Source organism: Empidonax traillii, unplaced genomic scaffold (assembly GCF_003031625.1).
Source record: "Empidonax traillii isolate 1590-97213 ecotype Southwest subspecies unplaced genomic scaffold, ASM303162v1 scaffold20:size5563877, whole genome shotgun sequence".
Classification (NCBI taxonomy): domain Eukaryota; kingdom Metazoa; phylum Chordata; class Aves; order Passeriformes; family Tyrannidae; genus Empidonax; species Empidonax traillii.
Genome location: NW_020955213.1, coordinates 1,647,851 through 1,675,114, shown reverse-complemented (window position 1 = coordinate 1,675,114; position 27,264 = coordinate 1,647,851). Strand labels below are relative to the sequence as shown.

The 27,264-nt window shown below is 42.8% G+C and overlaps 1 protein-coding gene across 6 annotated transcripts in view; it reads left to right on the top strand.

Moving 5' to 3' along the window:
• Positions 1–27,264, top strand: part of GRIA3 (glutamate ionotropic receptor AMPA type subunit 3) — a 143,513-nt gene that overhangs the window by 85,510 nt on the left and 30,739 nt on the right. For 5 of the 6 annotated variants that reach the window (XR_003572822.1, XM_027898249.1, XM_027898241.1 and 2 more), the window contains 6 exons: positions 1,284–1,451; positions 3,958–4,062; positions 5,031–5,138; positions 6,293–6,499; positions 16,212–16,588; positions 23,649–23,847. Coding sequence is in view for 5 of the 6 variants with exons in the window: in XM_027898249.1 (XP_027754050.1) it covers positions 1,284–1,451; positions 3,958–4,062; positions 5,031–5,138; positions 6,293–6,499; positions 16,212–16,588; positions 23,649–23,847 (1,164 nt within the window). In the remaining variant the exon portion in view is untranslated. Of the gene's footprint in view, positions 1–1,283; positions 1,452–3,957; positions 4,063–5,030; positions 5,139–5,482; positions 5,823–6,292; positions 6,500–16,211; positions 16,589–23,648; positions 23,848–27,264 lie in introns of those variants that run through there. The other variant, XM_027898266.1, reaches the window with a different exon arrangement.

Below are 27,264 nucleotides of genomic sequence, written 5' to 3'. Positions count from 1 at the left end.
TTGTAAGAAATGCAGACCTTCAGTTGTGCTATCCTGCCCTACAGGATAGAATTGACTTCTGAGTATAATAAATCTTATCCACAAAGAGAGAATCAGAACAAGGAGTTGAAAGTTGGATTTCTGCCTTTGTAACTCGTGCATGGGCAGCACGTCTTCTGACCCTCCTTGGCTGGCAGGGTCTCTGTGGTACCACAGGCTGCCAAAAGAAGGGCAGGAGCACCAGTACACACAGACCCCTCTTACATCCTGCTTTTCTCCTCTTCATCCTCTTAAAAACACCGGGGAAATAAGAAGGATCAGTTACAAGAGGGTTGAAATCTGGTCTTACACACTGAGCACGTTTTAATTGCTCTCAGTAGGTTATGTGCTGACAGGGTCTCCTCTGCACAGACCCTGAAGTTAGAGGTGTAATGCCAGTGAAACCCAGAAATGTCACATGCAAAGTCCAGGAGGGACAAACTTTCAGACAAACACATAAATGTGGGAGAAATGTGGAAAAAAACCCAAAAACCAAAAACCACTTCTGTAACGTTTCCTGGGTGATACTAAATTTATAGCACCAGGGGGTGTCACCAGATACATGTGACAAGCAGTGGACGAAGTTGACAGCAACATGAACAAGTAAGTTAAGTTGTCTGGGGGTTTTGTTCAAGAGCTGCTGCTGCACAGAGTTTACCACCCTCTGCAGATTTGCCATGGAGTAAGGGAAGGCAGGTGGGAAAATTACTGAAGAGATGTAATGCCTGAAGTGTATTTTGTGATTACTTGCCTGTATAGCTGTTTTCTAAGAAAACTAATCTGATCTATTTCTTGCCACAGATGCTACCTAATCAGAATTGTGATCCAAGCAGAAATGACTTATGTTAACTTCAGTTCAGAGCTGTCTTGGCAATCTTGTTAAAAACAAAAAAATGCTCCAAGAAAAAGCCCACATATGAGCTTTTCTTTGGTGGCAGTATGGTCCAGCTTGGAACTGCAGACTTTTGTACCAACCTCATTTAGATGAGCGAGTTTCCAATGAAATTGAAATTTTGTGCAGCTGTAAACTGGTTTTGTTACTTTGCTGCTATATGTGCTATACAAAATACTTTTAATTTGTTAATTGAATTAAGTTGAATTGTTAAACTAAAAAAGCACCAGCTGGAAGACAGAGAGCAAGCAAATGGGTTTGCAAGCATGATTCTTGTAAGAGTGTTCTAACAAAGAGGAGGAGTTCACCTGACACACCTGGGGCAATTTTAAGATGGCAGTTTGTCACCATCCTCTCTCTGCACCGATTGCAGTACACATCTGCACTGACCCACGATGCAGTCCTGGTCATAGCTGAGGCTTTCCGCTACCTCCGAAGACAGCGTGTGGATGCCTCCAGGAGAGGCAGTGCTGGAGACTGCCTGGCTAACCCTGCAGTGCCCTGGAGCCAAGGAATTGATATCGAAAGAGCGCTGAAAATGGTAAGGGCAATTCTCCTGGTTAATGAATGTGTGTGTTCCACAGCAGCAGCAACGGGACCGTGCTTGTGTCCTGCTCCATCTACACAGGGCTCCTGCCCTCACACAAACAGCTGCAGCTCCTCAGGGGGAGGATTTTCCACTCTTCTTATGCTGCTATTTGTGTTAAAGCAAGTGACAACAAAGAAAATTGAATAATTTTTATTTTTTTTTTAGATACAAGAGACAAGAACTCTGGTTTTGATCTGGCTCAAATAACTCTCAAATAAACCTGTTAGAATCGATTATATTAATGGAGACATAGAGCTGGAGTGAGTGAGATCAGAATTAAGCCCATGTTAGGTGTAAACAAATCCTAGGTCAACCTTCATACACTTGGCTTAATTACTGCTTTTTCTCAGTTACCAGATTGTAAGGATTATATCAGGAGGTTATAAGGAATTGTGGACAGTTGTAATCAGATTATATTGCTCTTAGGAATGAGAGAGATGGTTCAATCTCACATAAAAAGAGCCAGAGCTCTTTTTTATACCATGTTGTCACTTCCTAACTGCACATTCACTAAAGTAGTGTTACATACTTTTGGAGAAAAATGGCTAAATTCAACATTCAAAATAGTTAAAGATTTTGTACTGTCCACCGTGATTGGCAAAAAATGAAGTTTTACTTTTAGCTGGTTGCCTTGTATTGTTTTAGCTTTTCAAAGTCACGCAAGTGATTTTTATAAACACCTCCAACAAGAACTACCCAAGATCATCCCACACTGCCTTCCGGTCCCCATCCTGTTCCATCATCCTCTCTCCTTCTGTTCAGACAGTGATCTCGAATCTTTGCTTCAGGGAAAAATAAAAAACACCTTTGATTTAACAATGTTTCCTCTCCACTCTGTGGCATCAACTCAGATAAGAATATTTTTTTCTAAGATATCCTTGAAATATCCATCCTGTGCCAGCAGTGCCACACTACAGTCATCCTGCTGGCATTACTTGAATCTTCTTCCCTACTGCCTTGAAAACTGTGCATGTTTTTGTTTCTGTAGCTGGTTCTAAGACATGAGGTCAGTGGCAGACAGTTTACCTGAGCAGATCTGGACACTATAAATAGTCTCTGTTTGTGATTGCCTCCACATGCTGCTACAGGAAGAGTTTCAGTCCTGGTGAACCTTCCTGCCTCAGTGCAGCCAGGTTTTGCAAAGTGCTGAGTTTTCCCACCAAAGATAGAAACAAATTAAATTTGAAGTCCAAAGGTGTCCAGTGCACGAAGCTCATGTCTCAGCACCCATTGAGATGAAACTGGTCTAACAAGCTCTACCGGGACAGTCACTGCTGTGCTAAGGTAGCCAGACAGCTTCCAGCAGGAGCCAAAAACAGGCACAGCAGCTCACATCTGGATGCAACTTATGTGTCAACTACCCTAAAAATGCATTTGCTCAGTCCACAGTTTATAAGACCTCTTAGAGTCGAATTTGATTTTCAAAGTCCAGTTCATCTCTCTAGCTTTCTGAAGATGAGTAACTCACATTTTCTTCCAGTCTCCTGTAATGATATAAACTATTTTAAGAGAGGTTCAAATCCACTTACTCATATGTCAGTCTGAATTTGGCTCACTGGATAATTTGGGGTGGAATTTTGGTTATTTTATGAATCCTTGTCCACCATCTCTAAACTGTGAGCAGCACATCAGTCACCAGCCCTGAAAAGTTTGCCTTTGACTAGTCTAACATCACTTCTTCCTGGAACTTCCGCAGTTTTTGCTAAAAATTAAAGCTAATTTACCCCCACTGAAGTTTGAGACTGTTACCACTTCTGCCTGAGATGACAGCTTGCCGGTGTTGATAAGTGATGTGAGTGAAAATACCTCATCCTTTAATACAGGGAAATAAGAAAGACTTTTTCTTTGAAATGAAGTACTTTATACTTTCCCTTTGGATGATTCATGTGAGTAGGCAATGCTAATGACTTACCGTCTGCACACCCATCCATCCCGACCGAGACCAAAACCCCATAAGCAGTAGAGACAATTGTCTGTGCTCATTCAGAGAAGACATTCATTCCTCTCCCCTGCCCTGGGACTGATCTTAAAATAAAGCACTTCCTGGAATGTGCTATGTCATTCTGCTCCGTACTGCAGATCGCTCTGTACCGTATTGTGAGAGGTTTGATGGCACTGAATTGTTGTTTGTGCCTCGCTGGTGCTCCGTGCTGTGAACCCAGCGTGACCGAGCGTGGCAGAATCAGTCCTTCTTACATTTAACATGCCTGCAGCACTAATTTCACTTCAGTGCAGCTCACTCTGCATCAGTGAGTAACCAGCTGAGTACTAACTAGCAAATAGGTTAGTTTGGACTGGGTTTGTTTTGAAGAGTATTACTGGCTGTGTCAAAAGCACTACCAGGCTCTTACAGAGATATAAACTGGGCTAGAGTTAGTGGGTTCCTACAAAATGTAACAGAGGGGAGAAAATAAAGTGAATCTTTTATTAAAATGTTTTTCCTGTTTATTCCCTTAAGGTGCAAGTTCAAGGAATGACAGGGAACATCCAGTTTGACACCTATGGGCGGAGAATGAATTACACAATTGATGTGTATGAAATGAAAGCTGGTGGATCACGGAAGGTGAGTTCCAAGATGTGCATCCAGATTTCACACCCTCACAAATATTTATTCCAAGAAACTAATGAAACAAAAATACCATAGAGGCAGTGTAATAGCAGGGCCCTGAGAAACTGCCTAGTTCTGTTTTATAAAAGAAGTTTAAGGCAGATTTTCAAAAATAATTAGGTAAACAGGGTCATAAGTACTGAGAGAGGAGTCTGCGTAGCTGAGCATCTTAAATCCTCCTGATTTCACCTGGAGATAGGTACCTAACCTGCTTGGTCACCACTGAGACTCCTTAAACAATTCTGCACGTTTGATAGCAAAATGCCTGTGGACGTGGCCCAGCCACTCAGGTATGTGTACAGTGCAGCCAACAGTGTTACTCCTGTGTTGTGCAGAAATATAAAAACTAGTGTAACAGCCCAGTGATGTAGCCACAGCACCACGAAGGTCAGCACCAGCCAGCTGATAAACAGTCACCTCGTGCTCACAAAGGGATTTGTATCCTGAGCTGAGGATAAAGCTGCTGTGCCTGCATTGCTAACAATGTCTGCATCTGCTCTAAAGCCAGCTCAGGCAGGTCTGCAGGGGCTATATTCACTGGCCAAACTGCAGCAGGATATGGATAAAAATTACAAAAGCAGAGAATTTTATTCAGAATGCTGTGCAGTTTATTTTCATGTCTGTAGTGTATTCTTATGCTGTGGAAACGTGGAAATTTATTCCACAAGCACCACGATTGATTGAGATAGGGAGAATTTAATATGTGTTTTCAATTAGATTTGGCTTGTGCTTATTTGCTCTTGGGATTGAGAACATTGTTTCTTTAAGGAAATTACCTTAAAGCTAATGTAGTCCCTTAATGACAGAAACGGTGTGTGAGAAATGTTACAAAGCCACATGTTTTGACAGTTTCTTTTACAAGTTCAGGTACCAGAGTCCTTTTGTAAGGTATGTAATGAGGTAACAATCTCCTTTTTTTATAGGCTGGTTATTGGAATGAATATGAAAGATTTGTGCCAGCATTAGATCAGCTGCCCTCTAATGACACTTCATCAGTGGAGAACAGAACTATAGTAGTCACTACCATCTTGGTAAGTTTTATGTTCTTAGTGTGTTTGTGTTTAGGAAAAAAGACACATGGCTCCTGAGGTGTGTTAGACACCTTGCCAGGAGGCAGATGTTGAACACTGTGTGACTTCAAGTGACTGGAAAGTTCAGTATCTCCCAGAGTTGTTCTGAGGGCTTGTCCCTGCAAGCTTCTCAGTCAGTTTGCTCACGGGAGGAGCTCACTGAGCTCTCCATCGTGCTTTGCTGCTTCTCAGACACTTGAACTCAATTAAATGCCTCATGTAAGTGAAGTTATTGTGCATGTATGTAAATGAGCACAGGTTCTGGCCTTCCTGCTGTAGGGTCAAATCTTGCACCCCTCACTCAGGTACAGCTCCTGTAAACGCAACCCCTGTGGACTGAGTAAGGGTGGCACAATGAAGCCTGTAGAGAACTGGAACTGCTCTAGCACTGTGTGAAAAGCAGCCCCTACCTGTGCAATTCCAAAGGAGCAAAGCTCTTCCCGTGTCTCACGAGCAGCAGCACCTCCCAACGCCTCTACAGACCTGCTCTGTACAGTATTCATTGTGACTTTTGTGCCTGTGACAGTTCTGCTAAGCATGAACCAATTTTATGCTATTTCCTGAAGCATTGTATTTTATACTCCTATGGATTTAGCGAGATGTAACCAGCATTTCAGCTAGAATTTTCCAAGAAGGCTAAGGGAATTCAGTGACAAAAAATTCTGCTGAGGATTTCAGCCTAGATTCCCTTAGGCTGCTTTGGAAATACCTCCATCAGAGCCCCATTCTAGATCACTGGGGCCCTAGGAAATTATGTTGATGGGACAGGTGGTGGGTATGTCAGTCCTTAAACACTAAAACCTGAATTATTACTGCAGTGATGCTATTTGACTGCCTAATCAGGCCTGCTCCTGCAAACAGAAGTGTAACTGTGTTTAAAAATCCTGCTGTCTTCAATGGGTTCATACTAAGAATGCAATCAATAATATGTGTGGCTGTAGGATCAGCCAAGGATTTTTAAACTGCAGAAGTCTGTCTTTCTAATTTCTGTACCAAAGCAGGAAATATTGTAAATACTTGCCAGTAATATAAAGGATAATAACAACTCTCATTTTGTGTGGTTTACAGCTGTATTTTACATTCATAGACTTTTGATCTTTACTTTTGTTTCAAAGGAATCACCATATGTAATGTATAAGAAAAACCATGAACAACTAGAAGGGAATGAGAGATATGAAGGATATTGTGTAGACTTAGCTTCTGAAATAGCAAAACATGTTGGAATAAAATACAAACTGTCAATTGTTGGAGATGGGAAATATGGAGCTAGGGACCCTGAGACTAAGATATGGAATGGCATGGTGGGTGAACTGGTCTATGGGGTAAGTTTCTCTTAACCTTCATTTTAATGTTCTTTATAAATAGTTATGCTCAAAGTTAATAAACTGCAAAATAAAGATCATCTGTTTGAATACTACCTTTAAAATTCTAGATATTTCTTTGTAGAAATTTCTTTTTATAGTCTACTTTTCTAATCTTTTCATTTCAGGAAAGTGTCCCTGTTTTTTTTTCTACTGTTCTCCAAATCAAGAGTCCACAAAATGTTGAGAAGTAGCATTGGGCAAATTTCAAATTCTTGTTTAAAGCAGAATTTCCAGTTTGCCCTTTATATACTGCTTCTTCACTTGCCACATCTCCTTTTTCTGTATCGGTCTCCTAAGTGCTGAGAGGATGGCTCTCCCATTAAAAGTCTCATCTGCGATTCTGGCCCTCTTTGGGTCACTGATGCTGGTTTGTGTTTGACCAGAGACTAAAGACTCAGTTAATTCCAAGGTGGTTTTTGTCTTTTTTTCTTTTTAAACCCTTGGTTTGGTTTTAAAAATCAACTGGCAGACAAAAAAAAAAAAAAAAAAAAAAGCCTAATTCATTGCATTCCTCTTTATATTTCTATATTGGGTGTACATTGCTTTGTTTAGTAAGAACAAAAACAGTCCGGAATTGCCATTTTAGAAACTTCTTTGAAAATGAGAATTTTGGAATACAGATAAACCAGATGGAAGGGGGAGAAAATTGGCTCTGCAGAAAAGACTTTTCAAGCTGATATTTCATCTTTGCTTTTTTTTTTTTTTTGCCCCAAATGCTAATGAGATGATTTGTGATTCCGCCCAAATCTTTTTTACAGTTTATTTTTAACAAGCTTTCCTCTATTAAAAATATCTGAACAGAAGCGAATATTTCAATTGCTTCCTTTTGTTCCGTGGCTGAGTGTAATTTCTAAAAGTCACCTTAAAATTTCCTTGGGATAATACATCATCTTTCTTGCAAAAATGTTTGGTGAGATAATTCTTTTCAAATGAATCAGGCTCTTTAAAATAATTGCTAGATTTGCAAAAGTTTTCTTACTCTGGAGCAGTCAGTCCTGATGCCTTATTATGTATGTGGTAGTCTCTTCAACATCACAGTATTTTGTAAAAATTTTTAATTTTTGTTTTAAAATGTTTTTGTGGTATCGTATTATGGCAGGATAGGGAATGTACTGATGAGGGAAAGTAAACAGGGGACTGGACCCCCGGATTACACCTTTGCTTCCCTGTTGCATTGAGGTTTGACCTTAAGCAAACCTTCTGAACTCCCCATGCCTCAGTTATGCACCTTGGGAGACTGATGGGAGACTGATGTTAGTCTGTTAGAGAACACAAGTCCGTTGAGGACCTCTGAAGCAAAGGTTTAATTTAGTTCTGAGCAAATTACATTGCACTGGAAACCTAAACCCTCGGTTTCTCTGTGTGTGGTTCAAGAAATATCAAGAATATCAGCTGTAATTGGGTCCTTTTGATCTACTCTAGAGTGACAAGCAGTTTGTTCACTTAAAAAAATTAATCATACCATAGGCAAGAAGCAAGGCAGAAGAGAACCTGAACTTGCTGCTAACACTCAGGCACAGGGACTGTCCACACGAGAGGGGGAAAGGTGTGGTGTGGGGAACTGCTCTTGGGACTTGAGCCAAGTAAGAGGAGCCTGTGCAGATGCTGTGCTATGTTAGATCCATCAGGATAAAGGGCCACAGAAATGCTCAGGGGGTGGAGCACCTCTCCTGTGAGAAAAGGCTGAGAGAGTTGAGGCTGTTCAACCTGGAGAAGTAAAGGCTCCAGGGAGAGCTTAGAGCACATTCCAGTATCTAAAGGGGCTGCAAGAGAGCTGGAGAGGGACTGTTTACAGGAGTGTAAAAAGTGTCCAGTGATGAGACAGTAAGAAATGCCTTTAGACTAAAAGGAGGTAGATTCAGATTAGATATTAGGAAGAAATTCTTTACTGTGAGGGTGCCAAGGAGCTGGCACAGGTTCCCCAGAGAGGCAGTGGGTACCCCATCCTTCAAAACATTCAAAGGCAGGCTGGACAGGGCTCTGAGCAACCTGATCTCATGGAATATGTCCCTTCTCATTGCAGGGAGGTTGGACTAGGTAATCTTCAAAGGTCCCTTTCAACCCAAACAATTCTGTGATAAACAGGTTGGCTGCAGCTGCCTTTTCCACAACCCCTCGGGATGAGCCTTGCTCAGACAGCTCTGCCTCCTTAGCATCAAACTTAGCCCTGTCCACGTCCCTGTGACCAACCATTCTTGTGACCTTTCCACACCAGCAAAGACCAGCCCTGCAGGCACCACAGACCATAGCATAAAACAACCCCAAGCCCACCCCACCATGCTCATTTTCCCCTGCAAAAAGGTCTGTTCTTATGTATTCTGAGCACAGTTTTCATCTGTGCTTTCTTGTTAATGAAAAATTGAGGAATGTTTTCCTCCCTGACCCCCAACAGCTCCTGTACTCAAGCTGTGAGCTCTGTTACTGAAGCCTCTTCACTGCAGTGCTCAATTATTCAAAGGTCAGAGTCGTCCCGTGAGGTTTGAGTGCAGGCCCAGGTTAATTCTTACAGCCCTGCTCTGCTGAGCCAGCTCCCTGGCCTGCCAAGCTGAACTGACTGGCAAGCTGCATGGAAATCCACCTGGCTTTCTGGGAGCAGAGGAAACAGCCCATGAACCCTGAGTACAAACCTCAGCAGCCCTCCACATCTTTCCCCAGCTCTATTTGCAAACATGGTGAAATGCCCTTGTCCTCTTCCTCCATCTGTTGAGAGGGGGCTATGTACCACACTCACAAGGATGTGCACTAGGCCCTTTGAAAATGAGAAATGCTCTAGAAGTGCTAATTATTTGGAGCAAACGCCTCATTTACGTACTGACTTTCCTTTATCTCTCAGGGGCTTAAAACTCTATTAGGGAACTAAAACTGTACGTTACTCTAATGCCCCTGTGAGCCTTGCCGGCAAAATGATTGTCAAATTTGGCTCCTCTGGATTCCATTTTGGGAAGACAAGAAGGAGATTAGATTTTAAGTATCTTTATTAGCATGTATGGAAGACAGACTTGGGGGGGATAAAAGGGGCCTGATTGGTTTTGGTACCAGTTATCCAACAGCTGAGCTGAGCTGTGGCAGAAACACAATCCTTTAGATTGCATTTGTCTCACGTAATAAACAGGGACGAGTCATTTGTCAAATCCAGTGTATTCCTGACCCAGCAGCCTCCTCACCACCACCTGGCACTGCTGGGGCGTCTCTCCTGGCTTTTTGAATACTGTGCCCTTTTTTTGCATGGCCCCATGCATGCAACTCTTTTCTAAAATTGCTCTTAGGACAGTCATAGGAAGGGAATGGCTTGTCATTTTAATGTCAAAACCCTAATTAACTATATTTAATGTTTGGTTTGTGCCAGTTCATTGTTACTGTTGCTCCTGCTTCCCGTGGAACGCAGCACAGAGCCAGGAGAGAATAGGCAGCCTCCAGACCACTGTGTTGGAGGGCTGGGAATGTCAAGGAGCAGAGGGATGGGTGGGATGGGAGGGGGCTCAGTCTGCACTGAGCTGTACCTGGAGCAACAGGGGTGCTGTGTCACTGTGCTGCAGGTCCTGAGGCTGCCCAGCACAGCCCTGACTCCAGGGTAAGATTAGCCAGAGGTCAGCATTAACTAGGCTAATTGCAGCAATCCTGGGAGTTACACATTGCCATTTACCCACTAAAACACTTCCCATTAGAAATTCTCCCTCTCATCTCACATCACATCAGGGCTGGTTGGAGGGTGTAAAAGTCTGCTGTGCCGTAGGGTCTCTGAAGTCAAGGACAACCTCAGCTCTCCCTCTTGGGCCTTTCCTTGCAGCTTTGCAAGGGCCTGTATCACTACACCTGGTTACAGAGGGATGGGAACCCTGGAGGCTGGGAGTTCTGCCTGAGCAGATATTCCCAAACTCCCTTGCTTCAGGCAGGAGAATCCAGAAGTCTTCTTAGAGAGGAGCTAACGGGGCTTTGTGGTTAATTAGCAATTTTTAAATGTCACTAATAGTAGTAGGAGTAGTAATGGTAATAGTAATAATAATTAATAATGATAATTAAATTTGAGATAAAATAAAATTTATTTGATTTTTCATAACTCATAAAGTGTCAATTCAGGTTGAAAAAAAAAAACTAATTTTGCTCTTTCATTCTGATGGTATCAAAACAAGGCTTCATCCTACCAGAAAAAAACTACCAATTCGAGCACTATTATTTTTTTAAACTAAGAGCAATTTCTAAAGCATAGTGGAAACTTTTGACAGAATAAAAATAGAAAATAGTCAGAGCTTTTTTTCCCCGGACGTTTCAGATGAGGGAAAGTAGCTAAATCATTCTCAGGCCAGGAGACTGAATCACTATTTAAATCTAACCAGCAGGGCAAGTGCTGTCCTCCAGTGACCCAGGGGCTGAGGACGTGCCCTCCGCTGGGGCTGCGGAGCTGCAGCACCTCCCTCAGCACGGGCCCCATGAGGCCGATGCTCGGGGCTTTGTACCCACCAGCTGCTGAGCACTAGACAGTCGTCTTTTCTCTTCTGTAGGGTCAGCCTCTTTCTGTAGGCTTTTATTTCTTCTTTCCCTTTTAAAGCAGGCTGCTGTTCTTCCTCCCCTGTTCAGCCAGGGAAAGCCGTCCCTCCCCGGCCCTGATGCTTTTCACAGCGCTGAGGCTAATTGACAGTAGGTTTAACACAGATCTTAATTGTAACTACAAATGCTTTGGGAATGAAAAGAGCAGCCAGAACTTACAGCCTTCAAAACTCTTCTCAGGTTAAAAAGGTCATTGTAAAAACCTTTCAGTATGTAAAATAGCACAAAGGAATGAAGCAGGGATGTAAAGGACAGGGAGTCTCTGGAGTGCAGCAGTCTGTCAGAGTGGGACCACCGACACATCTCCCTGCCTTTAGCAGACTAACCAGCCTCGTGTGGTGCTGGCCTGGGCTCTCCCAAGTGCTACAGATGACATCTACAGCCTTTGAACTGTAGGAGAGAGGAAGACTAACTCAATTCTAACTTCTTCTCAAAATGTCCCATGTGCTCTTGGCAGAGCCTGACAGTGCCATGAGTGGGTGGGTGAAGTTTGCCATTCCCTCCTCACCCCTGGTGTCTGCAGAGGGGTAGCCCAGGTACAGGTTCCCAAAGGCAGTGGCTCAGGCAGATCCTCATCCTGTACCCACATGGACAGATGTGGAGTCCCTGCCCAGGCTGAGCCGTGGTGGCACTGCCACATGGAGGAGGGATGGGATGGGATTGCAGCCCTGGCACAGAGCCACCCACACTGCTGTGGGCCCCGACTCTGGCTGACCTGGGTCTCAGCACGGACACAGCTCCAAAAGCAGATGTACCCTGTATGTCTCCATCTGTGTATGGCAGTGCTGTGTCAGAAAGAGCTGTGGGCATCCACAGAAAGCACGAATGGACTTAACATTGACAAACTGCAGCAGACAAGGCCAACTGCCCTTTTAACACCTTAATACCTTTTTACACTGCTCAGCTAGTACACATTAAGACTTCAATGCACAGCATGTTCCTAGTCAGATATCAGCTGTTGGTTTTAAATAAGTGTGAGCTAGTGTGTTAAAAACCCATTGCCCCCATGACCTGGCCTCTCAACACATCCTGAATATCCTGGGGGATACTGGACTGCCTTTACAAAGTTAGCTTTTGCCAGCAGATACCACAGGTGATGTGTTGCTCTGTCTGACACTCTTTTCTGATACCTGGAAACCTCAGACTGCACTGAGAAGTCTTAAAACATGCTCAGAGTCAGTCGCTGTTCCAGCACAGCCTCTTCTGATGCCTCAGTGTACCTATATTTGGCACTTTTGGGGTGCCCAGATGTTTGGCTGCCAGTGGAAGCCAGACAGTGTCTCTGCTTCAGTCTGCTCATAGAGTACTGCCTTGCTTCCTCTCACACAAAGGTCTTGCAAAGTGACTGTAGCCCAGACCCACTTCTTACAAACTGACACAGGAGCAAAGGAGTTGTTCATTTCTGCAGGCAGGAATGACCCAAAGCACGTGCAGGCAGGAGCATAGCCTGTATCTCTTGCTGTCTCTAGTGCATAGCTTTGAAGTTAGAGAGAGTCATCTGTAAGCAGAAGAATTCCACCCCTCCTTTCGGATTACAGAGGTGGAACATCTTATCATTTTTCTTTTTCCACAGAGAAGGGTATTTCCATTTGCTATTTTTTCTCCTTCCCCGTAAGAGTCTTGAGGTTTGCAGCTCCCTGGGGTCAGCTTTGAGCAGAGTGGGCAGCGCCTCTGCTGCATGTCCTCTCCAAATCCATCCCTCCCACACTGGTAGGCAAAGACAGAACAAGCCTCAGAGGAATCCATGACATTTCTCGCCCAGCTCAAATGCAGTGAAGATGATGTTTGAAACGCCATTAGTCATGAGTGATTAGCAAAGCTTAGTTGTTGAGGTTCTTAAACCCCCTCCAGTTCTGCACAGAGAGGGACACGTTTGTGGTTATGTTCTTTTTAATCGAGCTCAATTTGTATGGGTTCTGCTTATCTGCAGCCATAACAGGGAGGGAAATTCTCAAGAGTGCTGCAGTTATTAATGATCCTTTAGGGTGCTTAGAGCTCTCCATAAGCTCTCCATTTCAAATACTGTATCTCTAAATAAATAAGCAAAGAGCAAACTGGCTTTTAACCTCCCTAATGCAACTAATATTCAGAGAAGTGGTGGGCAGCCAGGCTTGGGTTTGTAGCTGGTCCACCCTCAGTGCTCTGGTTGCTGATGGTTTCCTGAGACCCTGCACGTGAAATGATTCTTGTTCCCTCTGCAGAAACCAATTGCTGCCATGTTCATTTAGGGGGGAGGATGTTTGCTGGTGTTTCCAATACAGTGAATGCCTCTGGTAGGAACAATAGGAAAGGAGGAAGACTGAAACATATCGGAAAAAGAAATGTTTGTATCCCTTGTAATGTTAAAATGCAGTTTGAAATTGTTTACAATGAAAGTCTGTACTGTATGATATGAATGAGGACATGGTAACAACTGAGGCCTTTAAAAAGTGATTTGTCTGTGCTTCAGCACAGCATCAGCTTCATCCCCCTAAAGTCCCACAGGAACATCCCACATGAACTCAGCTGGCCATGAAGGAGATACAGACCTTATTGCATGCTGCATCAGCACTTAGGAAGAGCTCCACCGTGTCTACTTTGGCAATTAAAATATTACTTTGGGAGAATTAAATTTCTCCAAGTCTGGGAAAACGGTCCAGAAACTAAATGCTCTTGTAGCTGAACCAGCCTTTTCCTTCCTTGATGAGGTGTTCCAAGGCTGGCAGTCCATGTGCAGTAAGATACCTGCCTCCCACCTACGCTTCAGTTTGCATGGAGGCATTGCTTAAGTCTCTGCAGGGGTCTCGATCCATTAAACTTTCTCTAATAAGGATTAATTTGTAAGTACCTCATTAGTTCAGTATGAAGTACGGTGGCCATGGTCAAAGTGCTTAGTCTTCCAGCCAGCCGTGGACTCTGACTGCATTTAAAACTGCTATTCTGTGTGCATCTCATACTGACTGCAGACATCTAATATTTAACAGTAGCTCAACGAGCAGCAGCTGCAAGACAAATATATGTTTGGGGGAATTCTTCAGTGAAAAAGTTCCAACATCATCCAGTCCTTTTACCTCTCTCTATTCCCTCAGTCTCTCCATTACTTAGGTGATGAACACATTCATCCACAGAGCCAGTGAACACCCAGGCATCCCAGGGCACTTTCAGGTTTTATATTCAAGCCACATTAAGCTTGATTTTTGCAGTAAGTGACCACATAGCTGAGGGTTTTCTCCTTGGGGAAAGGGTCACTCAAGGGGAAAGGCAGTGTCCCAGTACACATGACTGTCTAAAGGGGCTGAGCAGGGCTGTCAGAGGAGGCACCCAGGGCCATGGTTTCACAGTGGCTTCCTTATGTGCCCAGACAAGGTTTATCTGATTATTTCTGATTATTCCAAGCGGTGAGCTTGTGCACATACCTTGTAGTTGCACGTGCCAGTATAAACTGCCGAGAGATATTCCTGAGTGGCTGGAGGAAACCCAGAGGTTGTGTGTGCAGACAGTGCCCTGTGGAGGGAGGCTTGTTGTGGGGAGGGCCAGTGCTCATCCGACAGGGCTGCCAAAGCCTCGGTCAGCAAACCCCGAGCCAGTGCCCTGGGCACTGCTGCTCGGTGCTGCCAAGGCACCAGCGGGCACAGAGCCCACGATGCTGAGATCAGCCTTAGCAGAAGCCTTCACTATTTCTGCTTCTTAAACTTAAAAAGAAAACCCAAACCAACTGTCTAGGAAGAGGAGCAAACCAGACATAAATGACAGTCAAGTACATCACCATTAGATTTACATAAAGGCATATCAATTATTTTATGGCATAGATTTTAATCACTTCCTTTTAATGTTTCCCATGAACTTATATTCAAACTTTTACTTAATCAGGCTTTGTTTTTCCACCAGAAAGAGATATATAGTTAACAGTGGGGGGAAAAAATATCAGATTTAAAAGGTGCACAGTGGTTAAGGTACTGGTAAGTTAAGCTTTCCCTAAGAGTAATTTTTTCTCTCTGAAATTCATAATTACCGATGAAAGGCCATCTTTGAAAGTATCACATGAATAGTTATAGAGTGTTTAAAATAGATGACAAAAAAATGTATGTAGGTATGTAGAATCTCATAACAATAACTTCTAAATGAAAAAGGCTTCTTTTTTTAAACATTCTATTCCCCTCTGATGCAAGTGCTGACACCTGCTAGGTTATTTAAACAGCATGACTTGAATCCTTCTTGCACAGACATACAGATACAGTTAGATATGTTGAAAATCTATTTTGGAATGTTATTTTTAAAGGAAACCAATTTGTTTTCTCATTCCTACCCTGCCATGGAATCCAGCAAGGGTGTATTGATTGAAGGGAAGGGTATTGGTTCAGGGGATACCGTGTGCTGGTGAATGACACGTGCCATAGATGCGACTGTGCTTCCAGATGGCACAGCCCCAGAGCACAGTCTGTGTTACAGGACTAACAGGAGGGCACACAGGAGACTGAAAAACACTGCTTTGCATTCTTCTCAGATTACCCAGGCTATTTACTCCTCAGGGATTCACAAATGTGTGTTACTGTCCTTCACTGAGCACAGAAAGGATGGGCTGACTGGTTCCTATCCCCCACTATTTACCATCTCCTGTCCTTTATTTCAGTGGAGTTTCAAGGGAGTGTACAAGTAGCAGTACCCAAATGCAGCTGAAATTCAGTGACTAACTACTTCTCACAGATTCATTTTAAAGATCCTAGAGTAATCAGTAAGGCAAGAGAACTTGCTGAAAGAATGGAGAAGAGAAAATTAAAACATAGAAAACATAATTAGCCCAAAGTCTTCAAGACAAATGGGTAGATACAGACCATTACTAGAAAATCACATTTTTCTAATTGCCATCTCACTGTCCATTTTGTGTAATGTTTATTTATCCCTTTTAAATTAATAGAAATATCTGCCTCTGTCATGAGCACCTTGCACAGATTTGATTGTAATTTTTCTTTTTAATAATTGTCTATTAATATCATGTAGCCCTTAACTTCAGTGACTGCAAATAGGCTGCAAAGAGTGTTTCCACTCACTCTTGCAATTTATCATCTGATTCATTAGCCTGACATTCTAGATTGTGCATCTGTTGTGTCTGATTTGTAACTAACTTGTGTTTGTTTTCCCTTTTCAGAGAGCAGATATAGCTGTTGCCCCCCTCACCATAACATTGGTGCGAGAAGAAGTCATAGACTTTTCCAAACCCTTTATGAGCCTGGGCATCTCCATCATGATCAAGAAGCCTCAGAAATCTAAACCGGGCGTGTTCTCTTTCCTGGATCCTTTGGCTTATGAAATTTGGATGTGTATAGTCTTTGCTTACATTGGCGTCAGCGTAGTTCTTTTCCTAGTCAGCAGATTCAGCCCTTATGAATGGCACTTGGAAGACAGCACTGAAGAACCACGTGACCCTCAGAATCCTCCTGACCCTCCAAATGAGTTTGGAATATTTAACAGCCTTTGGTTTTCCCTGGGTGCCTTTATGCAGCAAGGATGCGATATTTCTCCAAGGTTTGTTCCATGTCACTCCATCACCTTTTTGCATTTTATGGTCATTTTCTGATGCCATGGTGCATATATGTTTCTTTTGCAAATTTCTTTTTTAATTCCAAATTTTTTTATTTTGAGATTCCATTCAACGTTCAGCATCATCATCATCAAGCCACCGTGCTTGCTAACATTCGCCTCCAGAGTGAGTAGCATTGCTTATAATGCCATTTATGCATTTCTGCCAAACTTATATTCACCATGTGAAGGCTGTAAAATGCATAGGGTTTTGTGTTTTCAGCAATGCTTGGAGGGCTACCGTGTTTTTGCTGCATATCTCATTTTACGGTCATCTTCTTGGTGCATAAAACACATTCTGCTTTGCAAAATAAGAACTATTTCTTTTTAAAAGTCACATGCAACAGCATTTTAAAGCATCTCCACTCCCATTAAGGCTCCTGCTAGTGTTTTTACTTTCTTTTGAGCCTGATTTCTCTGGTTTTGTTTTTCTTGAGCCATCCTTTCATCTATTAGTAATTTGCTTTCCACCACATTTTTGCATGTGTTCAGGTCTCTGTGTACTGTTACTGCCCTGTATGTGTATTGTTACTTCAGTCCAGTCTAATCTGTTGTCCCTCTGTTCATAGTCAGTATGGTCTAATAAGCATTGCCAGTTTCCATAAAGGTATTTCTTATTCATGAAAACAGTCTTTGTGGGTAAGGCTGTAGTAAAGTATGTTTGACATTAGTTCCAGTGGAACAGAGAGCAGTGCTATTAACTACTGTAGACTTAATTAAAGAAGTATTTTAAAAAACAGCTGAGAATAGTCAAGTTCCCTCTGATTGAACAGTGCACACCACAGATGTTTTCTGAATAACATATATCATGTTTCTACATTTACACTGGTAAAATGCTTTAGGGATGTGCTTGTGATAAGCAGTAAAATTACCTAGTTTCTTAGTAATGGAGCACTAATTACATTTTGTATGACAATAATCTAATAATCAGTTTACAGCTATTTTAATTATTCCAAATACCTGCTTAGTACAAACAAGATGCAGTTCTTCCATTTAACAAGGTTGCTGTTTAGAGGAAGAGAGGCAGATCTTTTCTAAGCACTGACATTTGAAATGCACCTTTTTGATCTCCATGTTTGTTACCTTTTTCAATACCTGAGTCACTGAAAAGTCACCAGGTTTTCCTTGTCCGTATAGCAGTGGGGATCTTGAGTAGCCCCCAGGAAACAAGCGACAAAACTTCTATGAAGTTTCATGGGAAAGATCATGATTTCACCTGTTAGAGTGTAACAACGATCCTATAAATTCGCAGTCGTTGCATATTCAAATGTCCTTCTGATGGCAGTGAGATCCAGGACTCTGGGAGTTACTGGCGTGTGCCTGGTGATATTTGATGCAAGTCACGCCCACATTTTAAAGGTCTTGACAGCAGCAATTGTATTTCATAGGTACCAGGAATGCCTGTGTACCCTCTGTAACACACACACGTTTTTGCCCTGGCTGTGACCACGTGTCAGTGTTCCCAGTTCCCTGTGGCTGGGTGTGCTGCCTCCCTGTGTAGTTACAGCCTGTTCCTCCTGTTTACACTCCGTGTTTCTGCTTTGTGCCTCAGTTCTCCACTGAAACTTTGCCTTGCTGCTTGCTGTTGAAGGGGATGAGCAGTGATAACATTTAAATTGCTGTTGACCATGTGTGTGCCCAACATAAAAGACCGGGAAATAAGCACTGGGACATCACATGGAAAGCTGCAGGCATCGCACTGTTTCCGCTAGGTCTGGTTATTGACAGTTAAATAGACGTGCATAGGATTTTTGTTAAGCTCTCATGTGACTCTTTGGTATGTTCAGCCATTTCCCTTATATAACATGAGGAACATAGTGGTTTTTCGCAATAGTACCATCAGAAGTGCCTTGGATATACCTACAATAAAGAAAAGAGACAACAGTATATACCCATTTATTTTAACTGTCCATCAGAAGCTATTAGCTCACTTTTAATATATAACCCCTACTTGAAGACGTTGTGCAGTTCTTTTGTTATCATCTTCTATGATAACATTCCAGGCAGTTACATGCATTGTTACTGAAAAGAAAGACAAATTTAATACTTGGGTTTAAATTCCAGAAACACTGTTCCTTTGACCTAAATGTTGATTTAAGTTGATTAAAATGTCAGATTTCTTTTCCGTAGAAGGGACTATTCCCAAGTATTCCATTCTTAATCTGTATCTTTGTAAGGTTACGCCATTCACAGTACATTGACTATATGAATGTTTCATACTATTTTATTGCCATTAAAAGGGGCTTCATTCTTTCATTGTGAGTTTTGTCTGAATAAATTTCTTATATGAGAGCATACAGCACTTGTAGAGAGATGCCGACAAGCAGTCTGGAGAGATCACTTTTGTACTTGCTGATAAAGGCTCTTTCAGCTGCCTTTGTGTGGAACAGCTGTGACATCTAATGACTAGTTAGATCTATCCTCGGTGAGTATGCTGTGTGGATATTCCAGAGGATATATCCCTATACTCTCCTCTCTGTATTTAATAGGAGTCGTCTAAACAGAATCCGAGAGCAGCCGAAGGGTGGGGGTTAGCGCATCCCTTGATGGAATCAACACTTATTCCAGCAGTTTTGTTCTGCTATCAAAGGCTGCTGTGTTTTCTGCATAGTGAGCTAAAGCATTGAAAATTCACTTTTGATGGATCAAAAGTACATTATTAAACTTGCTTTTATGTGAGATGTGTACAGCAAATGGAATCAGGAAAAAACACGGTCAAATTTGTAACACTGTTTTGAGCGAATGTATCTTTGAAATCTCTGAAATATATGAGAGCATGTATTTTCCTTTTGCTCTTTATTCATGTAGAACAAAGAGGCTAGATTAATTAATTGCTGATGGAAAAAGGCAGAGGGTTCATTAAGAACTGTCTCAAGAGGTTGGTCATTTCGAGGGTGTATTTCTACGTCCCTGTTTTAACAGCAGGAGACTCAGGAGACTCCTATTAAAGGCCATGGGAATGACTTTGTGGGACTTTCACAGTAGCGATGAGAGCCAGGTAACTAGAGATTTCTGAAACTCCCACTGCCATTCCTATGATGGAAGCATCTCAAGCCAGTGCTTTAGATGCTGTTGTTGACTGTGTTGTGTCCCTGTAGGTGAGGTGAGGGCTGGCTGGGCGAGCAAGAGAGGGGCTGGGCCCGCAGGTAACGTGTGCTCAGAATATCAAGGGCTTCTAGACTAGCAGAGTTTGCACCAAAGTTGTTCAGAGTTATTTGTCAGCACAGCAACCGTCTTGTATCGATCAAAACAGCCCAATTAAAAATTGAGTAGTTGTGAGAAGCTTATTATTTCTGTGTACTATAGGAAATCAAATATGTTTTATGGCCACGAGCAGAAACAAAATTCAAGCTATCTTGACAAATGAGGTTTTGTTTGAATGTATTATTCTCCTGGAAACTGAATGTGAATTTGAATATTTATTTTGTTTTTTCTCTCATTACTAATTTGCTCTCATTTGACTCCATGCTTCCTTTTAAATTTCCTCTGAAGGTATGCACTCTTCCTTGCTTTTGAAAACACCATCTGATTTTGTTTTGACTACTGAGTTATAATTGTGTTATTTCGGGTTTGTGTTGCTCCTTTCATTTGTTAGCACTCTAATTCACTTTAAAATAATGTCATACAAAGTATCTACTTACTGAGGGGTTTGGGAAAACTACATGTTGGGATAAAGCATTAGTTGTTTTGGTTTTAAATTACAACACTACACATGTGGACAGGTATGTTTTCATCAGAAAAAAATGGTGCTGGTATTTAAAGCTGTGATTGATTTTTCTATAATTATCTGAGTAGTGGACAAACATTTCTGTGGGTCACAGTGCAAACCATATGGTTATTCTCTGATTACCAGCCTGGTGTTCATGTACTAACCCTTTTTCTCCTGCCTCCCTCCACACCAGCCCCTGCAGTGGGTATAAGGAGTCTTCGTATCAGCAGATGGCCTGGGGGGAACTGGGGTCTTTTGGGCAAGGAGGCTGCCAGGCCATGCTTGTCCATGTCCTTGTTCTTCAACTCTGTCTGTCTGTCTGTCTTTCCTTCAGTGTCAGCTTTGTGTTTTATTTGGTTTTTCTTTTGCCCCATCCTGTGCTCCCACCAGTGACAGCCAGGTCAGCCCAGACTGCTTCGTAGTAGCCGCTGTTTAATCCTCCTTCCTGTGCTCATGGGAAGACTCTGGGAGAAACAACTTTGGTGACAGCAAGTTTTCTTTCAAGTGACCTCAACTCTTCTGAAAACATCTCTAGTCCTCTTCTAGCAAGACCCCTCTCTTGCATATAGGACCCCTGAGGAAGTGCTTTCTTCATCAAGGGATCCCCCTTTGCCCTCCTTCCCCTACCTCTCAGCTGGTCTCCAGTTTTTGTCCTGTATCTGTCTGATTTGGTTCATGCAGGTTGCAGGATCTCTGGGGTGAGATATTTTTACCTTTCTTGGTGTGTTGGGTGCTGGCTGAGCATGCAGCCCAGCACAGTTTTTGTTGTTGCAGCAGTGTGAGCTTGATGTTTCACTGGTTTGGAAAATGCTTGTCTTCTGCACATCTCCATCCCAGCAGCCCATCTGTCCTGCTAACACAACAGGCAGCTGCCAATGCAAGTAAGAAATTTCCTATGGGAAACAACAAGGAGAATGAACACATTATTTTATTCCCAGTGCTTCCACTGAGTTTATCAGAACACTCTGGCAAGTCTTTTTCTCATCTTCCTTTTTCAAGGGCTACCTTAAAGCAGCAGGGCCAAGAGAACCTGGAAACTCCAGATAGAGCTAGTTCTGCTGTAGGCAAGTGGATATTTCATCTGCTGTACCTGCTACCCAAAACCTCTGCTCAATCTGGCTCTGAAATTATCTTCTCTGAAGACAGAAAGTAGGTAGTGAAGGGAGGAGCAAAAGTAAGATGAGTTTCACCTGATGTAGCCATCTGAAAGCAATAGACTGATTTTTAGTGAGGCATCTTGGTTCCCTCCAAAGTCACGAGACCAATCACTTTAGATTTATCCCACACTACAGCAAATGAGATAAGTCTCTTTCTAAGTGTGTCTGTCTCCTCTCTTGCTCTCCCTTGGCTCCAAAGGAAGCCTTACATGGCAGCAGGCGCTGCTTTGTAGTTGGCTAAAATTGTGTTAGCCATGTAAGAGGCTGATTCGGTGTGTAGGGTATCAAGTTGTTCTAAATAGCTAAAGCCAAGACCCTTCCTGGTAAGGGAACTGGCCAGAAAGAACTTGAGCCATCTGTGAAATCCCAAGATATTCTGCTGATATTTACAAAGAATGTAGAGAGAGATGGAGAGATTCCATGACTTTGTGCATTATTCTGTATTTATGTTTCTGCAAATTGCCTTTGCAGCCACTCAGTAGCCTTCTGTTAGTGAGCACAGTGGTTGCACAGCCCAAGTTAAAACTTGGAAGCCTTTTATCCTCTTGAGGGCCCTCAAGAAAGACAGAGAAGCCTCTTCTGATTGTGGGTGATCCGGTGGATGTGTGCCTGCCCTGAGGAACCAGCCTGCATCTGCCCTCTTGGTGGGAGCTGCTGCTTCAGCTCCTTGGGCAGAGGAGAGTGGAGAACAGCAGTGCTTCACCTCTGTGTTTTTTCTCCACATTCTTCTCACCTATTCCAGATTGATTTCTCTGTTTTTATTGTGTTGGCAATTTTTTTTCCTTTGGCATGTTCTTTAATGTTGGATGGATAATTTTTTTTTCTTTCTTTTATTTCTTAATAATTTAATGGCTTTTTTTTAATGGCTCAGGCAATCTCAGGCTCTGGCTAAGACTGGGCAGTTTACCAGCAAAACCCCCCCTATGTGGGTGGGGTGGGGGCACGTCACAAGACTTTTGCTTTTTGCCTACCTCCATCTGTTGGTAGGACAACTTGTACCCACTGTCTGGGGATGGCACTGAGGGGTTTGAAGGAAACAAATAATCAGGTAAGAGTTTTCTTGCTTTTTACTACTTCTCTTCACACGAACTGAGGACTACAACACTCAGGTTCCACCCTTGTGTCTGGGATTATTTCTACACTGGTATCAATAGAGCAAAGGGAAAACATATGAAATAGCTTTGTCTCAGCACCTGAAATGATTCTTGGTCAACATGCTGTTTGAAGAACAAGCACTGAACATGGCAGAGAAATTCCCCACCCAGCTGAGTGACATGGCACTGGCATCCTTCAGCCCAGGACAAATACTTTGAGCCTGATGTTCATTTGCTATAAAGCATCAGGAGCTCTTACTGACGGGATCTAGACCTCCTGACCATTAGGAATTTTGTTATTATAAGTTTGCAGATAGGCTTTTTTTTTTTTTTAATCCTTATTGGATCCCTTTAAAAAACAAAAACCTGAACAAAAACAACCCACAGTTAATTTTCTTTCTATTTCCTTCTCGATTGCTCTGGTGGTTGTAAAGCAAGAATATGCTTGACTTGGAACAGTGCAACATGCAAATTTTAATTAACATAAAACATAAACCAAACCAGCCTCTCTCCTCACTTCAATATGCAGATTCAGTCTGTAATTCCTGCTCGGTTGTGATGAGAGAAGGATATTGCATCTTTTTTGGTGTATTCCTTTGCACGTTTGCTCAGATTCCTTTTTGCCATTTACTGTATCTTACATTTTGGGAGTTGATGCAGTAAAAGGTGCATTTGTGTCCTCCCAGCTGGGCAGCCCCCAAAGAGACTCAGTACCAGCATATCACAGCAGGCAAGTCCAGTGCAGGGAAAGATGGGTACATGGAGAAGACAAAGGTCTTGTGGCAAAAGCCCTCTCCAGCAAAGTATTTGTGGAGGTCAGGAGAGCTTGTTCCTCTCCAAGCCTCAAATGAAGTATTGCTTAACTGACTGTTCTTGTTTTCACTGAAAGGCAAAGGGATTTTCATTAGGTAAGACCAGATGTGCTGCTCACAGATACCTGGAGGATCTGGACAAAAGGGTTGTGCATGTGAATTTCTCTTCAGTGAAGAAGAAAAAAAATCAAGGAATGTCTTCATAGCAATTTGATGATGTGTGTTTTTCCCTAGATCTCTCTCAGGGCGAATTGTCGGAGGAGTCTGGTGGTTCTTCACTCTCATCATTATCTCTTCCTACACTGCTAATCTCGCTGCCTTCCTCACGGTGGAAAGGATGGTTTCACCCATAGAGAGCGCAGAGGACCTGGCTAAGCAAACCGAAATAGCCTATGGCACTCTGGATTCAGGTTCAACCAAAGAATTCTTTAGAGTAAGTCTGTTCAGTCTCCACTAGAGTTTTTTTAAACTGTAAGTGCCTAATTTATGGGTTTCGATTGTTTAGTTTTGCTCAGCTGTAATAGCTGTTCCGGTGAAAGCTGCTCTGTGCAATCAGGACAGGCCTGAGTGCAGATTTTAATATCAAAAGGCATTTTATCAAAAATGAGTGGTTTTGCTCAACCTGAAACATCTCAAGATGGAAAAACCTGACCTCTGCATATCACGGGAAAGGTTTTGTAACACCAGTTTCAGAACTGCGGTCTGATGAGCAATAATGCAGTCGTTCGCACGATATTTAGCAGAGAAAACTCTTTGTGAGGAGTGATGCTCTTGACCTACTTGCTCTGCGTGCCCAGCTGGCAGCCGGTAATGCCATCCGACATGGGCACTCACATGCCAGAGCGAAAGGGGGATGGGAGGCATGTGTTACTGCTCATTTCTGTGGGGGCATTGATTGCTGCCATTGCTGTTGCTGTGTCTTCATTGCTCACCAGTGTCTGGCTGTGGCCCTGTTGGGCAGTCAGGGGTAAAACTTCTGTACCCCTGAACACTGGGGGTGTATTTGCCTTGGTTAGAGAAATGTTGGGTTTGCAGAGTTTGGGGGTAGAGGGAGTGCACACTTTTATTTAAGATCATCCTTTCTTTCTCCTCTTTCCAAGCCACAAACTGAACTGCAGAGAGTTTGGTGAGGGGCATTAAGAACTCTAATATGACCTCAAACCACTTTTATGCCTCTGAAAATGCTGTCCTGAAAAGCTCTTATTTCTGGCCTTCCAAGGGCAAACTGAAATGCTCAGCCCTCTCAGGGAGCTCTTGGTTCTCTCTCAGCAGTGCCAATCAGGTGCCATTCAAACCAACATTTTTTTGTACAGAGCAGTGGTCAGTGCTGCAGGACTAATTACTGCCTGTCACGCATGCTGGCCAGGTGCAGGGAGGAGGGAGGAGGCAGACAAAAAACCCTTGCTGCTGCAGGCTGATGAAATACCGAGGGCTCCTTGAATAAATTCTGAGGGCTCCTTGGATTTATTTAAAATTTCAATCCATGACCACACATGTACATGTGCGTGTACATCTAATGTAAAGATGAAAGTGAATGCAAAGGTGTTTTATGAAGCTTTTGTACTCTGCCTTACCTACATGTAATGTCTTCACACTCAGATAGATACTCAGTGGTTCTTAATTAACTGTGGTGGCTGGTACATTACAAAGGCTCCTGTTTGTCTTAAAATCCTGTGAGGTAAACACTGACCTTATAAGGGTGACATTAACATATAAAAATTTTTATTCCACTTAATTGTCAGCCTGAGGCATTATTATCTGCATAGCAAAAATGAGTTGAGTGGACCTGTCAGAAGAGGTAGTACAACTTGATTAGAAATACTGGTGCTGTTTATAGCCACTGTACTGTTCTTAGAGGGAAAAATATCTTCTTTTGAATATCGTGTTACTGTTAATACAGTTAATACAGAAAGAGGGCTTGTATAGGGGTGTTTCTTCATTTCCTTAATAGTTTGACACAACAAGGAAATCCCTTCTCATGGAGAGATCAAAGGAGTGAGTGTTTTGTGTGAAAGGATACAAAGTCTGGTAAATGTATGAATACTTTGTTGTGCTGTTGATAGTCTTGAGATGAGCTGTGACTGTCTCCTGGTGCTGGGGAAAGCAGGGCTGTAAATGAGGCTGATCTGTCAGGAGCTGTCAGCTCCATCAGGCCAGGAGAGGAGTCGGATGGGGATGGAGGAGAGCAGAACCCTGGTAATGTGGAGCGAGGCTGGATGGGCCAAGTGGGAAGAAGAATGAGCCCTAAGTGGTGCTTCTCTCTCTTCAGTATTCTCAAGGCACACAACATAATTTCAGTTGTATTAACTGTTGCAGAGTAATTAATTTGAATAGAGTGATGCAACCATGAAAGTGTTGTAATTAGAGTCTTCTTCAGTTGATTTGAAAAGGGCAAAAGCTTTGCCTTAGATTAAATGTGTATGTTCTCATAAATACTAAATTGTACAGTCTTTATTAGTTACTTAATGAGAGGGTAATGGTGGCTGAATCTTGAAATAACTCCTAGAGGACTCTGGGTTTCTGAGGTCCTGCAGCACAGACTGCACCTCTCTATGTTTTAGGGGATTTGTTCTCCCTTGGCAGATCTTTTCTCACTGCTTCTGGAGCATCAGTGGGAGTGATGATATTCTGAGTCAGAAAAAGCCATGGGTTCTCCTGGGTACAGGGGGATGCTTATGCCTGTAAAGGGAATATCCTCTTTCACACATTCCCCCTCCCCCAGCATTTAGCCAGTTTAAGCAGCAGTTGGCTGAGTGGTTCAGGATCAGCTACCCAGAAAGGAAGAAAGGAAGTTTTAACTGAGGGAAAGGTGCACGAGGAAGTTAGTGCAATCCAGTGCCCATGCTTATCTACAACACTCTGGCTGTGGCATGTGTAGGTAAATCTTCCGTAGAGATGGGCTGTGAGCAGGAGGTCAGCACATGTGTAGATGCAGCAAGAATAATATCTATCTCTTCATAGAGCTGTAAGGCTAAAATGTTTCTCAAAGATATTAGTCAGATATTGATCTTAATGGCTACTGTTGGCCAGAGAAAGGTGACAACAGAAAGGAAAAATTGCCTCCTGATGCATCGTGGAGGAGCTTCAGATCCCCACTGTGTTGTCTGCTTGTCCTAGAAGGAACTCCTTTAGAGCCTTCAGGCCATGGCTCCCTCCTGCCAACCCCACTTCCAGATAGGATCATTTCTGAAGGTCTCCTTTACAGTGTAAATACCTGTGAATACCTGAAACTGGAGCGGTACCAGCCCCTCAGTTCAGATGAACAGATGGTAATGCCTTTCAGCCACTTCAGGCCTGGGCAGACTCCAGCCAGTGACCTATTTTGCAGTCCTGGCGGTTTCCCTGAACATCGCGGTGTCTCCCGGGTAGACGCTGTCCCAGCTATGTAGGTTAAGCTGGATGCACCATTGCTGTTCCAGGCAGGCCCAGGCACTGACACTGCTCTCACATTCCAGCCACAGCCGCTGTGTTGTAACAGCTTCACAGCAGATGCTATTCACACTTCTCACTTGTTGGTGGCTCTCTGTGTAAGGGCGTTTGTCCTCCCAGTGTATCTAGGAATCCAAGGAACCTTCCTGTGCTTTCATGGTTGTTGCTGGTGTCTGCTCAGAAACATTTTACATTTTGCACTAATTAGCTTATAAAGGCATTTAAATGGCAATCAATAGATTACATCAATTCCCTTTTGGCTTTTAAAGGGCACTCATCCATATTGAAAAGGAAAAGAAAGAACCTCTCCTTAGATATTTATTAACACACAGTCTCAAATTAACAATGCTAAAATACCTCTTTTTCTTTTTTGAGCACTGATAGAGGCCTGTACGAAAAAGCAGTTTCAAATCACTAAACT